The sequence below is a fragment of the Piliocolobus tephrosceles genome, chromosome 21 (assembly GCF_002776525.5).
Source record: "Piliocolobus tephrosceles isolate RC106 chromosome 21, ASM277652v3, whole genome shotgun sequence".
In the NCBI taxonomy this organism is placed as follows: Eukaryota; Metazoa; Chordata; class Mammalia; order Primates; family Cercopithecidae; genus Piliocolobus; species Piliocolobus tephrosceles.
In genome coordinates, this window is record NC_045454.1 from 10643075 (window position 1) to 10660135 (window position 17061).

The following is a 17061-nucleotide window of genomic DNA, read 5'->3' on the forward strand; positions in this document are numbered from 1 at the left end:
CAGATGGAGTCTTGTTCTATTGCCCAAGCTGGAGTGCAGTGGCGTGATCTTGGCTCACCGCAACCTCCACCTTCCAGGTTCAAGCAATTCTTCTGCCTCAGCCTCCCAAGTAGCCAGGATTACAGGCGCGCACCACCACACCCAGCTAATTTTTTGTATTTTTAGTAGAGACTGGTTTCACCATGTTGGTCATGCTGGTCTCAAACTCCTGACATCAAGTGATCCACCTGCCTTGGCCTCCCAAAGTGCTGGGATTACAGGTGTGAGCCACCGTGCCCAGTTGACCCGGTGGATTTAAGGAACAATTCTCCCCTCAACAAGGGTTTTCACATTCCCCTCAGTGGCTTGGCTAGCCCTATCCTTCCTGACCCTGACACTCTGGAATTGTGTAAATGCTTCCTGGCTGGCCGGGCACCATGGCTCACGCCTATAATCCCAGTATTTTAGAAGGACAAGGTGGGAAGATCGCTTGAGCTCAGGAGTATGAGACTAGCCTGGGCAACATAGCAAGACCTGATCTCTACTAAAAATTTAAAAAGGCTGAGCACAGCAGCTGACGCCTATAATCTCAGCACTTTGGGAGGCCAAGGCAGGTGGATCACGAGGTCAGGAGAGTGAGACCATCCTGGCTAACAGGGTGAAACCCTGTCTCTACTAAAAAAAAAAAAATACAAAAAATTAGCTGGGCGTGGTGGTGCGCACCTGTAGTCCCAGCCACTTGGGAGGCTGAGGCAGAAGAATCACTTGAACCTGTGAGGCAGAGGTTGCAGTGAGCCAAGATTGCGCCACTGCACTCCAGCCTGGGTGACAGAGGAAGACTCTGTCTCCAAAATAAGTTAATAAATAAAATTTTAAAAGTTAGCCAGGCATGGTGGTATGTGCCTGTGGTCCCAGCTACTTGGGACGTGGAGGTAGGAGGATCATTTGAGCCTGCAAGGTGGAGCCTGCAACGAGCCGTGATCACAGCACTGCACTCTAGCCTGAGTGACAGAGCGAGACCCTATCTAAAATAAAATAAAATAAAATAAAAAAATAAATAAAATAAAATAAAATAAAATTTAAAAGGCCTCCCAGGTTCCTCCCTGTGCCAGCAGTCAGCATATAGTCCCGTTTCTGCCCGTGCCTCACCTGCAGCACCAAGGAGTCCAGGGCCACCCTCCGAATTTCCGGGACCGGGTAGGGGGCGAAGGCATCATAGTCCGATTCGGCATAGAGGCGGAAGCAGACCCCGGGACCCGTGCGGCCTGCCCGGCCCTTCCTCTGCTCTGCGCTGGCCTGACTGATCCAGAACTCCTGCAGCCGCTGCAGCTTGGCCTGCGGGTCGTAGCTCATTTCCTTCACCTTGCCTGGATGGGAGCAATGAGGAAAGGGAGTCTGTGTGTGGCAGCCACGTGCGGCCGGCCACGTGCCTGGCTCTAGCCACTCGCCAACACCCTCACTCCTTTATTCCGTTAATGATAACCGAGGGCTTATTCTGAGTCCAACTCTGACATTTTATTTATTCTTTCATTTCCTCACTTACACATCTTTTTTTTTTTTTTTTTTTTTTTTGAGACAGGGTCTCATTGTCTCCCAGGCTGGAGTGCAGTGGTTCAATTACAGCTCACCGCAGCCTCAACCTCCCAGGCTCAAGTGATGATCCTCCTAGCTCAGCCTCCCGAATAGCTGGGACTAAAGGGGCATGCCACCATGCCCAGCTACTTTTTTGTAGAGATGTGGTTTCACATGCTGATCTCAAACTCCTGGGCTCAAGCAATCTACCTCCCTTAGCCTCCCACAGTGATGGGGTTACAGGCATGGGCCACTGCACCCAGCCTTTCACTCACACATCTTTTCATTTATTTTCCCAAGTCTTTGTTTCTTCAGAGGTTCATTTATCCAATCAATACTTATTAAGCACCTACTATGTACCAGGCACTGCAGTAGGCACTAGGGGAAGAGCAATGAGCTAAACAAAGGCCCTAGTCTCACGGGATTGAACAGAGCACTGTATTTCCTCCAGTGGCAAAAAAAACTTTTTTCACATTTTCTTTTTTTTTTTGAGACGGAGTTTCGCTCTTATTGCCCAGGCTGGAGTGCAATGGTGCAATCTCGCTCACTCCGCCTCCCAAGTAGCTGGGATTACAGGAACCCACCACCACGCCCAGGTCATTTTTGTATTTTTAGTAGAGACGGGGTTTCACCATGTTGGCCAGGCTGGTCTCAAACTCCTGACTTCAGGTGATCCACCTGCCTCGCCCTCCCAAAGTGCTGGGATTACAGGCATGAGCCACTGCGCCTGGCAGGCACTATTTTTATAATTACTCTCTTTTTTCTCGAAACAGGGTCTCACTCTGTTGCCCAGGCTTGAGTGTAGTAGCACAATCACGGCTCACTGCAGCCTCGACTTCCTGGGCTCAGGTGATTCTCCCACATCAGTTTCCTGAGCAGCTGGGACTACAAGCATGCACCACCAAGTCTGGTTAATTTTTGTATTTTTAGTAGAGACGGGGTTTCACCATGCTGGCCAGGCTGGTCTTGAACTCCTGACCTCAAGTGATCTGCCTGCCTTGGCCTCCCAAAGTGCTGGGATTATAGGCGTGAGCCACTGCACCTGGCCTAAAATGTCTTAATGGCACATGAAATTATGAGCCATTTTACCATCAATGGCACCCCAGAGTCAATACGACCAGGTAGCTGCTAACACTTATTGAGTGATGGCTCTGTGCCAGGCACGAAGGCACCCAAGGGTGTTAAGTCATTTAATCCTCATAACCTGAGGGAGGGCATGTCATTGTCATTTTACAGATAAGCCAACTGATGCATGAAGTGTCACTGACATGACCCCAGCCACTCAGCCAGCACTGAACCCAGCAGGGCAGGCGCCAGTGTCTCCAAACATGATGCTGCGCTGACCTCCCAGCGAACATTCCAGTCAGGAAGACAGAAAGTGAACAAACACAGCAGCACATATAAAATAGAATGCTGGACCAGGCGCAGTGGCTCACGCCTGTAATCCCAGCACTTTGAGAGGCCGAGGCAGGCAGATCACTTGAGGTCAGGAGTTCAAGACCAGCCTGGTCAACATGGTAAAACCCTGTCTCTACTAAAAATACAAAAATTAGCCGGGCGTGGTGACGCACGTTCGTAAACCCAGCTACTTGGGAGGCTGAAGCAGGAGAATTGCTTGAACTTGGGAGGCAGAGATTGCAGTGAGCCAAGATCGCATCGCTGCACTCCAGTCTGGCAACAGAGTGAGACTCCGTCTCCAAAAAAAACAAAAACAAATTGAATGCCAACCCCCCTCATATGAGAAGCAACAGTGGATGGAGAAGGAGGAGGGGATATCTCTTAGAGTGGACAGGATGGGCCTCTCTGATGGGGGGACATTTATGCAGGCCCTGAAATGAGGTGAGGGCCTCAGCTGTGTGGATACCTGGAGAAAGACAGCTCTCAGCAGAGAGAACAGTAAGTACAAAGGATCCAGGGCAGAAGCAGGCTTGGGAGGCGTGAGAAAAATTAAGATGTTGCCACTGGTCCACGGCCCCACATGTCATCTTCCAGCATCCCAATTCCGGAAATCCGAAATCTGAAATGCTCAAAAATCTGAAATGTTTTCAGCGCTAACATGACCCTCCAATAAAATGCTCACTGGAGGATTTCAGAGTTTTGGATGTGACATGCTCAAATAATAAAATAGATACAAATATTCCAAATTCCAAAAAACCCGAAATTCCAAACACTTCTGGTCGCAAGCATTTTGGACATGGGAAAGTCAACTGTACTTCCTACTTCAAGTTGGTGCGTCCCTGCCACAGGCGTACACCTCCGGACCCCACGCTCCTATCTAAGTCCTTGTGGGCGGTGGGTAGGGGCTTGTGGTGGTCTTTACCAGAATCTACTACAAAGCGGATCCCATCAATGGTGACTGAGGTCTCAGCAATGTTGGTGGAGAGGATGCATTTCCGGACTCCAGGAGGTGCCACATCAAATACCTGGGGGAAAGGGAGGGGGTGGTGTCAGGAACTAACTCAGCCCCGACTAACCTACGTGTCCAATTTCCCATCCACCCCCATGTCAGCAGCTTCCCTGGAACCCTTTCCTCCTCCAGAGACCACCCTCTCGGAGACGGCTCACCATCCCCCCGTCACCTGGGCCATCCTGGGCCCTCCCCCACCCTCAGACAGAGGCAGTCTTGCTCTGTCACCCAGGCTGGAGTATAGTGGCGTGATCTCAGCTCACTGCAGCCTCTGCCTCCTGGGTTCAAGCATTCTCTTGCCTCAGCCTCCCAAGCAGATGGGATTACAGGCGCCCACCACCAAGCCTGGCTAATTTTTGTATTTTAAGGAGAGATGGGGTTTCACCACGTTGGCCAGGCTGGTCTTGAACTCCTGACCTCAGGTGATCCGCCTGCCTCAGCCTCCCAATGTGCTGGGATTACAGGCGTGAACCACCACACGTGCCCCCCGACCTGAACATCTTGAACTTTTTATTTTTTTGAGATAGTGTCTCACTCTTTGGCCTACATTGGAATGCAGTGGCGTGATCACAGCTCATTGCAGCCTTGACCTCCTGAGCTCATGTGATCCTCCTGCATCAGCCTCCCAAGTAGCTAGGATTATAGGCACATGCCACCATGCCCAGCTAGTTTTGTTTTGTAGAGACAAGGTCTCACTATGTTGCCTAGGATGGTCTCTAACTCCTAAGCTCGGGTGATCCTCCTGCCTCAGCTTCCTGTGCTGGGATTATATGCGTGAGCCACCGCACCAGGCCATCTTGAACTTTTCTTGAAATCCTTCCCTCCTCCCACAGCCCAGCCCCTGCCCTGGTCCAGGCCTCTCGTCGCCCACTCTGATCCTGCTCTAGCTTCCCCTCAGATCTCTGGCCTGTAGATTCACATGGCAGCCAGAGGCACAGAGGCAGCTGAAGCACAAACTGGCACTTCCCCTGCTGGGGGCTGAGGTGGGAGGATCGCTTGAGCTTAGGAATTTGAAACCAGCCTGGGCAACACAGTGAGACCTCTTTGCTACTAAAATTCAAAAAAACATTAACGGAGGCCAGGCACGGTGGCTCACACCTGTAATCCCAGCACTTTGGGAGGCTGAGGCAGGCAGATCACTTGAGGTCAGGAGTTCAAGACCAGCCTGGCCAACATGGCGAAACCCTGTCTCTACTCAACATAAACATACAAAAGATTAGCCGGACGTGGTGGTGTGCACCTGTAGTCCCAGCTACTCGGGAGGCTGAGGCAGGAGAATCACTTGAACCCAGGAGGCGGAGGTTGCAATGAGCCACAATCACGCCACTGCACTCCAGCCTGGGCGACAGAGTGAGACTCTGTCTGAAAAAAAAAAAATTAACGCAGTATAGTGACACACACCTACAGTTGCTACTTGGGGGACTCAGGAGAGGGGATCACTTGAGCCCAAGAAGTCAAGGCTGCAGTGAGCCCCAATTGTGCCACTGCACTCCAGCCTGGACAACAGAGCAAGACTGTTTCAAAAAAAAAAAAACTGTTTTGGAACACAGACTCACACGCTCAATTTATGGCTGCTTTCATGCTGCAACAGTGGGGCTGAGTAGCTGTGACAGACAGACAGCCCATGGTCCATAGCGCTGACAATATCTACTCTGATCCTTTCTAGAAAGTTTGCCGACCTCTGGTTTAGAGCATGGGCTCCGGGGCCAAACTACCTGGGTTCACAGCCTGGCTCTGCCACTAGGTGGCTATGACTTTGCGTAAGTGCAGCCCCCGAGCCCTGCGTCTGTGGAGTTACACAAGTCCTGTGTGCAGCCACCCCTGACTCATGCAGACCCCTCGCGTGCCCCACTTGGGCTTCCTGTGATACCTTGTCCTGGTCGGCCACAGACAGGGCGCTGTGCAGGGGCAGCACCACCCAGCGCTGGGTGTGGCTGGCATAGGTCTGGGCAGCCTCCAGCACGGTGCTGATCTCTGCCATGCCGCTGAGGAAGACGAGGAGGTCACCCCGCTCCTCAGGCGGGTACTTGTGGTCAATGGACTCCAGTACCCTCAGGAAAGGCCGTGGGTCCAGCTTTTCTGACTTGGACGTGGTCGGCTCCGCCTCCTGTGGCTGGTACACGACCTGAGAGGAGACAGCCCCAGGTAGAAGCACACCCTGTCCCTCCAGCTCAGAGCAATGGGCTGGGGAGGCTGCAGGCTGACGGGGGAGACCTGGTTGACGGAGAAGACACAGTGCAACAGGTACAGGCTGGTGGGCAACTCTGTTCCATGTGGTCATTCAGGGATCCAGGTTCCTCCTTTCTCATTATTCTACCATCTCACTGGGCAGGATTTCTCAAAGTCAGCAAGATTGACATTGCAGTCTGGACAATTCCTTGTTGTGGGGGCTGTCCTGTGCATTGTAGGATATTTAGCAGCATCCCTGGCCCCTACCCATGAGATGCTAGTAGTCTTCTCCTCTGGTTGTGACTATTAAAAATGTCTCCAGATATTGCCACATGTTCGCTGGGGGGGCAAAACCACCCCTAATTGAGAAACAGGTGATAGACAGCACACTGCAGCTAGATAATTTCTGAAGGATGTAATAAAAAGACAAAGTAACAAAGCAACTGCAAGGCTTGTGGGGTGCTGGTAATGTCTGACTTTTCTAAACCTGGGTGCTAGCTACGTAGATGTATTTAACTGGTGAAAACTAATTGAGTTATATATTTACAATGCATGCATTCTCTTGTGTTTAGAGTAGCTTCAACAAGAAAAAATTCTAGGTGATGGAACCAGGATGAAAACCCTAGAAATCAGGTTGTTTGGATGACCAGGAGAGGACCTGAGCCTAAGCCAGGTTGGCTGGCTGATTTCCAGGCATAGTTGGCTCACACCTGCAATCCTAGCCCTTTGGGAGGCGAAGACGGCAGGATTGCTTGATCTCAGGGATGCGCGACCAGGCAGACAACATAGCAACACCTCGTCTCTACTAAAAAAAAAAAAAAAAAAAAAAAAAAAAAACCCTAGAAAACATTTCTCAGGAAGCAGCCTCATTCTTTCTTTTTTTTGAGACAGGGTCTCGCTCTGTCACCCAAGCTGGAGTACAGTGGCATGATCTCGGCTCACTGCAGCCTCCACCTCCCAGGTTCAAGCAATTCTCCCACCTCAGCCTCCTGAGTAGCTGGGATAACAGGGGTGCACCACCACTGGAGCTAATTTTTGCATTTGTAGTAGAGACAAGGTTTTACCATGTTGGCCAGGCTGGTCTCGAACTCCTGACCTCAGGTGATCCACCTGCCTCGGCCTCCCAAAGAGCTGGGATTATAGGCATGAGCCACCACACCCAGCTGGTACTCTCTCTCTCTTTCATTTCTTTTTTTGAGATGGGTCTTGCTGTCTTCCCAGGGTGGAGTGCAGTGGCATGATCTCAGCTCACTGCAACCTCCGCCTCCAGGCTCAAGCAATTCTCCTGCCTCAGCCTCCCAAGTAGCTAGGATTATAGGCACACGCCACCGTGCCCAACTAATTTTTGTATTTTTAGTAGAGATAGGATTTCACCATGTTGGCCACGATGGTCTCGAGCTCCTGACCTCATGATCTTTCTGCCTCAGCCTCCCAAAGTGCTGGGATTACTGGCACGAGCCACCGTGCCCGGCCCATTCTTTCTTTTTTTATGGCTGCTTAGAAGGCAAATTGATGGGCATTTGGAACCAGAAATCACAAGAGACAAGGAAGTTCTTCCTGTAAGTCTTGACTACACAGACAAGGATAATTCAGTAAGACAGTGTTTCTCAATTAGGGGTGGTTTTGCACCCCAGGGAACATGTGGCAATATCTGGAGACATTTTTAATAGTCACAACCAGAGGAGAAGACTACTAGCATCTAGTGGGTTGGGGCCAGGGATGCTGCTAAATATCCTATGATGCACAGGACAGCCCCCACAACAAGGAATTATCCTTGACTGAAATGTCAATCTTGCTGACTTTGAGAAATCCTGCCCAGTGAGATGGCAGACTAATGAGAAAGGAGGAGCCTGGATCCCTGAATGACCACAAGGAACAGGGTTGCCCACCAGTCTGGATCAGTCACACTGTTATCTAAGAGAAATAAACTTCTCTTATTTGAGACTTTACATTTTTGGTTTTTTTTTTTTTCTTTTTTTTGAGACAGAGTCTTGCTCTGTCATCCAGGCTGGAGTGCAGTGGTGCGATCTCGGCTCACTGCAAGCTCTGCCCCCGGGTTCAAGCGATTCTCCTGCCGCAGCCTCCCAAGTAGCTGGGATTACAGGCGCCCGCCACCATGCCTGGCTAATTTTGTTTTTGTATTTTTAGTAGAGATGGGGTTTCACGGTGTTAGCCAGGATGGTCTCGATTTCCTCACCTCATGATCCACCCGCCTTGGCCTCCCAAAGTGCTGAGATTACAGGCATGAGCCACTGCGCCCAGCCATTTTTGGGTCTTCTTCTAACAGCTTTTACTCTAATAAGCACTTAGCACTCTAACCAGGTCATTATGAATGCTCAGAAAATGGTAGCTTTAAAAAAAGAGAACATCTTTAAATAAAAGAGATGGGAGATACAGCCGCAGAGAGAAGAGGCATGTTCAGGTTTGGACAGAGACCAGGTTGGAGGTGTGGGGATGTAGGAGGAGGGGGAAGTACTCACTGTGATGGGGAACAGCCTCCCGGGCACCTGTACCACAGGGGCATTGCCGAAATAGCTGGAGAAGAGCGAGATGTTGATGGTGGCCGACATGAGGATGACCTTGAGGTCAGGCCGCTTGGGCAACAGGCGCCGGAGGACACCCAGGAGGAAATCGTTGTGGAGATGCCGCTCGTGGACTTCATCCACAATCAGGACCTCGTACTGGGGCAGGCTGGGCTCCCGCTGGATTTGTCGCAGGAGCAGGCCCACCGTCAGGAACACAATCTTGGTTGCCGCCGAACGCGTGCTCTCAAAGCGGATCTGGTAGCCGACCTGGGGTGGGATGAAGAAAGGTGTGGTCAGGAGAGGACCCTGAGCCTGGGTATCAGCCCCTGGCCCTGCCCAAATTGAAAATCTAAGCAGGCCAGGTGCAGTGGCTCACGCCTATAATCCCAGCACTTTGGGAGGCCGAGGCGGGCGGATCACCTGAGGTCAGGAGTTCGAGATCAGCCTGACTAACATGGAGAAACCCCATCTCTACTAAAAGTACAAACAAAATTAGCCGGGCGTGGTGGCGCGTGCCTGTAATCCCAGCTACTTGGGAGGCTGAGGCAGGAGAATCGCTTGAACCTGGGAGGCGGAGGTTGCAGTGAGCCAAGATCACACCATTGCACTCCAGCCTTGGGCAACAAGAGTGAAACTGCGTCTCAAAAAAAAAAAAGAGCCGGGCGTGGTGGCTCAAGCCTGTAATCCCAGCACTTTGGGAGGCCGAGACGGGCGGATCACGAGGTCAGGAGATTGAGACCATCCTGGCTAACACAGTGAAACCCCGTCTCTACTAAAAAATACAAAAAACTAGCCAGGCGATTTGGTGGGCGCCTGTAGTCCCAGCTACTCGGGAGGCTGAGGCAGGAGAATGGCGTGAACCTGGGAGGCGGAGCTTGCAGAGAGCTGAGATCCGGCCACTGCACTCCAGCCTGGGCGCGAGACTCCATCTCAAAAAACAAAAAAAAAAAAAGAAAGAAAAAAGAAAATCTAAGCAAATGCCATGCCTAGCCATCAGACTCTGGAGTCCAACAGCTTGGGTTGGAATCCTACCTCTGCCACTCAGTGCCACAGACCTTGGGCAGGCAATGCCATCCCTTACAGTTTTCCTCCTAGATGCTGTGAGAATGCTATGTGACAATGCACAGGAAGTATCTAGCGCCATACCTCATGTATATATAATGTTTACTATAATACCAATAACCTTTTCTTGAGTCCCTACTATGTGCCAGGACATTATGTACCACTCTAAGTGCTTTATGTATATCAACCCATTTCATCCTTATGACCACCATGACACAGAAGGACTATTATTGGCCTTCCAAGATGGCAGTTTGCATTGCGATGACTGCCAAGAATTACCTTCGCAGCTGGGCGCAGTGGCTCATGCCTGTGATCCCAACACTTTGGGAGGCCGAGGTGGGTGGATCACCTGAGGTCAGGAGTTTGAGACCAGCCTGACCAACATGGTGAAACCCCGTCTCTACTAAAATTACAAAAATTAGCTGGGTAGGGTGGTGGGTGCCTGTAATGCCAGCTACTCAGGAGGCTGAGGCAGGAGAATTGCTCGAACCTGGGAGGAGGAGGATGCAGTGAGCTGAGATCGCTCCACTGCACTCCAGCCTGGGTGACAGAGCGCGACTCTGTCTCAAAAAAAAAAAAGCGACGAGCCTTTAGGACATTTCCCATTGTTTTGCCATTAAAGTGCTACACTGATAATGCTAGCTCCTTTGTCATATAGACCACGGACAAGCCAATCTGTGGATAAAGTTCTAGAAGAATCATTACTGGGTCCAAGGGTAAGTGCTTCATTTATTTTTTTGAGATGGAGTCTCGCTCTGCTGCCCAGGCTGGAGTGCAGCGGCGCGATATTGGCTCACTGCAAGCTCCGCCTCCCAGGTTCACGCCATTCTCCTGCCTCAGCCTCCCGAGTAGTTGGGTCTACAGGCACCCGCCACCACGCCTGGCTAACTTTTTTTGTAGTTTTTAGTAGAGACAGGGTTTCACCGTGTTAGCCAGGACGGTCTTGATCTCCTGACCTCATGATCCGCCCACCTCAGCCTCCCAAAGTGCTGCGATTACAGGCGTGAGCCAACACGCCCGGCCAAGTGCTTCATTTTTATTGATACTGCCATATGGACAAGCAACCTATTCCCCCAAGGTCGCCCTGGAAAAATCGGAAACCTGGTGCGTCCCACTCACCTGTGAGCCATACTGACTAAGGCTCTCAAAGCCGACACGCTTGGCCAGTGAGATGCAGGCGATCCGCCGGGGCTGGGTACATGCCACGTGACTGAAGCCAGCAGTCAGCAGGTACTGGGGCACCTGAGTGGACTTGCCACAGCCGGTGTCACCGGCCACTACCACCACCTGGTGCTCCTTCAGTGTCTGCAGGATACGGTTCCCATACTGGGCGATGGGGAGGGCTGCCCGCTCACGCTGCAGCTTGGCCAGACGCCCAAATGCCTGCTTCTGGCCAAAGTCCAGATAGTGCAACAAGGCCCGGCGGAACTCAGACACTCTCTCCGCAGGCAAGTGCCTGCCCAGCCCCTGAGAGCCCCGTGTGTCAGGGCCAAGAACAGAGAGGTTGATGCGGTAACGTGGGTCATAAGTGCGAGGTAGGTCGGCCAGCGCTGGGATGCTGTGCTTGGGCTGTCCAGGGTCTTTCTCCTCCTTCCTGGAGGTCTTGAGATTCTGGAATCTCTGCAGGCGCTCAAAGAAGGTCCAAAACTTCTGACATTCCTCAGAACCCTGACGGATGTCATCCTCCTCACGGAAGAAGGCATCTTCCAAGAGGCGACGTGTCTCTGGACGATTCCAGTCCCATTTCTCCAAGGCCTCTTCCTCGCTGGGAGCCCAGTGGTGGTCTTGGTGATCCCTGCCCTCTCTTGTTCTAGGAGGAGGCATGTTACTAATCCACAATGGGGGTCTCAGTTCTGATCACCCAAAACAAATATTCTCATCCATTCCCAACCTGCAACAATTTAAGAGGCCAGTGCCTGCAACAGAGAACCACTTTATCTTCAAAGAGCTAATTTTTCCTCCTAGTCACGGCACAGGACCACCAGAGATGATAAAGTGGTCAGGGGACTGCTTGAGCTGATGACACAAAGGGTACCTCATGATACCTGCAGTGATCTCTGGGATGGACACAAGTTCATTCTGGGTTTTCAGGCCCTGGATTCTTAGGAGAGAGAACAGAAGACATTCATTCACTTTTGGGAACACTGCCTTTTTTTTTTTTTTTTTTTTTTTTTTTGATGCAGGGTCTCACTGTTTCCCAGGCTGGAGTGCAGTGCCACAATCATGGCTCACCGCAGCCTCGACCTCCTGGACTCAAGTCATCCTCCTGCCTCAGCCTCCCAAATAGCTGGGACTACAGGCACACGGCACCACACCCAGCTAATTTTTTACTGTTTGTAGAGATGAGGTCTCACCATGTTGCCCAGGTTGATATCAAACTTCTGGGCTCAAGCAATTCCCCCACCTCAGCCTCCCAAAGTGTTGGGATTACTGGTGTGAGCCACCATGCCCAGCCCATTTTTAGAAACATTTCTAACAGCCTGTTTCTCAAGCACTGAACTAGGAAAAGGAGGTAATGAATACGACCACCAGAGTCCTCACAGATGGCCATGATCACATCATCTCTCATGTGACACACACCTCATCAGACTGTGACAATCCAGTGATGGGGACTGTGATAACAGAACCCTAGGGAGCTGTGGGACACCAAAGGAGGTTCCTCCTCCTTCCCATGCTTGGGAATCATGGAAGGATCCTGGGAGGAAGGGATGTTTGACCTGACACCTAAAGGAGAGATGTAGGTCACATGGCCAACCAACAGCAGAATCTTGTCTCAAAAGGCAGTAACAGGAGAGAGGTGTGATGTAATGAAAAGAATAACACAAGGGTTCTTCACCCGGGGTCCAGTGAGATTCAGAATATTGAGATAAAAGACAAAATTTTGCAAGTGTTATATATTATTTTTGGCTGCCTGGCACAACCCCTTACTTCTTTTCTGAGGATAGAATCCACCTTCCTTCAGAGAACAGCCCTTCCTCGATTCTACATGGTTCAAGGGCCTTTAAGTCAAAGAACCCCTATTGGGTAAGCAAGTGACAAAGACCTGGCCAATCATGGTACTCTAACCAATGATTGGTCTGAGAAGTGGACACATGATCCAAGAAGGGCCAATCAGGGCCCTTTTGTGGAATTTACACTCGGTTGCTAGGACAGAAAAGCTCTCATTTTATCCATTATAATCAGGCAAGTTTGATGTAAGCCTGGAGCTGTTTGTAGTAGCTCTGAAACATGACAGAGTCTTTCCTAAAATCTATCCTAGAGAAATAACTAGATACAGGCACAAGGGTATCACTGTGCATCACAGGGAGAGGGTGAAAGAGGGACAGGAAGAGAAGCTTAGCAACATCATTTAGGTCTTGAAACTTAGTTCCCTTCAACCCCCCACTTCTCAGCTTACACAAGAAAATGCCTTTTTGCTTATAGTTGGAGTCTTTTGTTTTTGTTTTGAGATGGAGTCTCGCTCTGTCACCCAGGCTGGAGTGCAGTGGTGTGATCTTGGCTCACTGCAACCTCCATCTCCCAGGTTCAAGCAGTTCTTGTGCCTCAGCCTCCTAAGTAGCTGGGATTACAGGCGTGCACCACCACGCTGACTAATTTTTGTATTTAGTGCAGACGGCATTTCACAATGTTGGCCAGGCTGGTATTGGACTCCTGACCTCAAGTGATCTGCTCATCTTGGCCTCCCAAAGTGTTGGGATTATAGGCATGAGCCACCACGCCTGGCCTAAAGTTGGGTTTTTGGTTCTCAGCTGAAAATATCTTAATAAAGAGCACACCCTCATATGCGCAATTTTCTGGAAGTTAGTCACTCAGATTCTTAAAGGGGTTCATGACTCTAAAAGGGTTCAGAGCCTTCATTGGTAAAGGAGTTAGAGTCAGGCAGATCTGGGTTTGAATCTCAACTTCATCATGTATTAAATGTGTGCCCCCTGGGCAAAATTTCTTTTTTTACACGGAGTCTCACTCTGTCGCCCAGACTGGAGTGCAGTGGCGTGTATCAGCTCACTGCAACCTCCGCTTCTCAGGTTCAAGTCATTCTCCTGCCTCAGCCTCCCAAGTAGCTGGGATTACAGGTGTGTGCCACCATGCCCAGCTAATTTTTCGTATTTAGTAGAGACACGGTTTCACCATTTTGGCAGGGCTGGTCTCAAACTCCTGACCTCAAGTGATTCACCCACCTCAGCCTCCCAAAGTCCTGGGATTATAGGTGTGAGCCACCGTGCCCAGCTCCCTGGGCAAATTAACCTGAACTAACTTCAGGCAGTTTTCATCATGTATAAAACAGAGATAATATCCGTCTCAAAACTTGACAACATTTAACCATCAATCTTGGTAGAGAGAAGCTAAGTAGTTAAATAGTAACTAGAAACAGAAAACAGCAAGAGGAAGTGGGGCAAAATCTGGAAACAAAATTAGACTCCAAGGGCCACAGTGCCCTATCATAATGGTGCTAACAATGCTTCCACCTACTCTTGTGTTTTCCTGTTCTAGGAGGGAAGCAAGTTGAGGGCTTGGACTGTTACTGTGACTCTGGGCCAGTGATTCTTAGAAAATGACAGCGTTCCGGGCGGACGCGGTGGCTCACGCCTGTAATCCCAGCACTTTGGGAGGCCGAGGCGGGCGGATTATGAGGTCAGGAGGTCCGGACCATCCCGGCTAACATGGTGAAACCCCGTCTCTACTAAAAATACAAAAAAATTAGCCGGGCGTGGTGGCAGGTGCCTGTAGTACCAGCTACTCGGGAGGCTGAGGCAGGAGAATGGCATGAACCCGGGAGGCGGAGCTTGCAGTGAGCCGAGATCCGGCCACTGCATTCCAGCCTGGGTGACAGAGCGAGACTCCGTCTCAAAAAACAAAAAAATGAAAAGAATATGAGAGTGTTCCTCTGAGGCTACAAACTGCCTATGCATGCTGAGCCCCGCTGGCAGCATCCCGTGCCTCTCAAGGTGTCTATCTTTTTCAGCTTCTAGGTTGTCTGCATCTTCTAGTTTCTGTATAACTGTGTCTCTGACCATCTTTTGGTCTCTTGGCCTATTTGCCCTGGGCTCATGGCCTTTAGTGGGTTTGTTTCCCCCTCTGTCCCCTCCGTCTCTCTCCACTCCATCTTCAGGCCTCTGTCTCTTTTTCAGTCTGTCTTGTTCATCACCCTCATCTCTCTTCCCTGTCCTATTCTGGTCTCATCTCTCTTCACTTACCTGAGTCATTTTATAGTCTGATTTTCTCTGTAATCCAGCTCTTCCCTTCTCCATCTCTCTTCAGTTCTCCATTTGACTTTCTCCATCTTTCTCATTTAAAAAAAAGCTTTTTCAGGCCGGGCACTGTGGCTCACGCCTGTAATCCCGGCACTTTGGGAGGCCGAGGCAGGCAGATCACCTGAGGTCGGGAGTGCGAGATCAGCCTGACCAACATGGAAAAACCCCATCTCTACTAAAAATACAAGATTAGCCGGGCGTGGTGGCACATGCCTGTAATCCCAGCTATTTGGGAGGCTGAGGCAGGAGACTTGCTTGAACCTAGGAGGCGGGAGTTGCGCGGTGAGCTAAGATCACGCCATTGCACTCCAGCCTGGGCAACAAGAGCGAGAAACTCCAAACTCCGTCTCAAAAAAATAAAAATGTTTCATTTTTGTTTTTTCGAAACAGGGTTTCACTCTGTCACCCAGCCTGGAGTGCAGTGGCGCAATCACAGCGTACTGCAGCCTCGACCTCCCAAGCTCAAGCGATTCTCTCACCGCAGCCTCCCAAAGTGCTGGGGTGACAGGCGTGAGTTACCGTGCCCTCTTTCTCATGTTCTGTTTTAATCTTTTTTTCCTCCCTTGTGTCCTTCCAGTGTTCACTCTCCATCACCTTCTCTCTCCATTTCCCCATCTAATACTTTATCTCCCAATATCAGAAGCTTTAATAATAGCTCATGCTTACTTACTTACTGCTTACTCACGTTAACACACAGACCCATTCCTATCTGTATGATTTATTCCTATCCCACACCTATGTACATACACACACACTTTTCTCACGACTGTAAGGCACTATGATCACCCCCTATTTTACTGAGCAATAGAGAGGCTAAGTGAGTAGCCAAGTGTCAGGTGAGGAACTCAAATCTAGGGGTTCGGGCTCCACTCCCTCACTTTTCCATTTCTCAGCATCATTTTCCATTACCTCCAGTTTTTGTGGGGTTCTCCCTACTTCACTGTCTCCACCCTTCCGTATCTCTCGGTGTCCCACATGATTCAGTGTATCGTTTCTCCATCTAAATCCCATTTTTTTCTGTTTCTAGCGTCCACGATCAGTTTCCGACTTTCCACTCCACTCCCCAAGTTTAAGGGCGACCACGCCTCTCGGCCTCTGGTCTGAGCCTCTGGCTGGAACCTATCGCAACTCTCGCCCACGCTCTCTAGTTTTCAGCTTCCCTCCTCTCCCAACACCCTCGTCTTTCAGTCCCTCAGTTTCTCGAGGCTTCTTTTCGTGCCTCCATTTCTTTCCGTCTCTGGCCTGTCGCCCAGGTTCTCCCAGGGACGCTCAGGTGCCATCTCCGTCCGCGTCTGCCGGCCCTTCGGCTGCCTCCTACATTTCTCCTCATCTCGAGATTTCCCTCGCCCCTGGGCTCGCACCCCAAATTACCCCCGACCCGCCCAACTCCAGCAGCCACCGCTGCCACCACCCGGTGCACCCGCCCTGCCCCCCTCACTTACTACAAGCCGCGAACGCCTTAACTTCCGGTCCCAAGAGCCCAAGTCTTGCGCCTGCGCACACCGCCATCTCGGTCTGACCCCGCCCCGCCACCACAGAGCAGCCAAGCTCTGGGCTGCCCAAGACCCATCCTGAGCCTGTGCACAGCACGCTTCCGCCCCGCCTCGCTTGGGGTGGAGCCTCAGGAGATTGCGCCCTCTAGAGGCCAGTAGGGGCGTTGCGGTACAGACTTGCAGGCACCTCCTCCCCGACCCCTCCCTCTCCTCCCCAGGCATAGCCACGTGCCCCCCAGCTCTGCCACGCCGAGGTTTTAACCCAAACCCCGGGCCCAGGCACTTTTTTTTTTTTTTTTTTGAAACGGAGTCTCGCTGTGTCTCCCAGGCTAGAGTGCAGTGGCGTGATCTCAGCTCACTGCAACCTCCGCCTCCCAAGTTCAAACCATTCTCCTGCCTCAGCCTCCCGAGTAGCTGGGATTACAGGGGCACACCACTACCCCCGGCTGATTTTTGTATTTTTAATAGAGACAAGGTTTCACCATTTGGGTCAGGCTGGTCTCCAACTCCAGACCTCAAGTGATCCTCCCGCCTTGGCCTCCCAGAGCACTGGGATTACAAATGTGAGGCATCACATTCAGCCTTACCTCTTTTCTTTCTAC

The 17061-nt window shown here is 51.0% G+C and overlaps 1 protein-coding gene across 4 annotated transcripts in view; it reads right to left on the minus strand.

Moving 5' to 3' along the window:
- DHX34 (DExH-box helicase 34) overlaps positions 1-16588 on the minus strand; it is a 36704-nt gene extending 20116 nt beyond the window's left edge. Inside the window, exons 1-7 of one of the 4 annotated variants that reach the window (XM_023182461.3) lie at positions 15876-16347; positions 14910-15087; positions 10834-11815; positions 8608-8919; positions 5829-6083; positions 3872-3974; positions 1129-1346 (exon numbers count right to left, since the gene is read on the minus strand). In XM_023182461.3, the coding sequence (XP_023038229.2) occupies positions 1129-1346; positions 3872-3974; positions 5829-6083; positions 8608-8919; positions 10834-11538 (1593 nt within the window). In that variant the 5' untranslated portion in view covers positions 11539-11815; positions 14910-15087; positions 15876-16347. Of the gene's footprint in view, positions 1-1128; positions 1347-3871; positions 3975-5828; positions 6084-8607; positions 8920-10833; positions 11816-14909; positions 15119-15875; positions 16348-16408 lie in introns of those variants that run through there. The other 3 variants (XM_023182462.3, XM_023182463.3, XM_023182460.2) reach the window with 3 other exon arrangements.
- Positions 16589-17061: the final 473 nt, after the last annotated feature.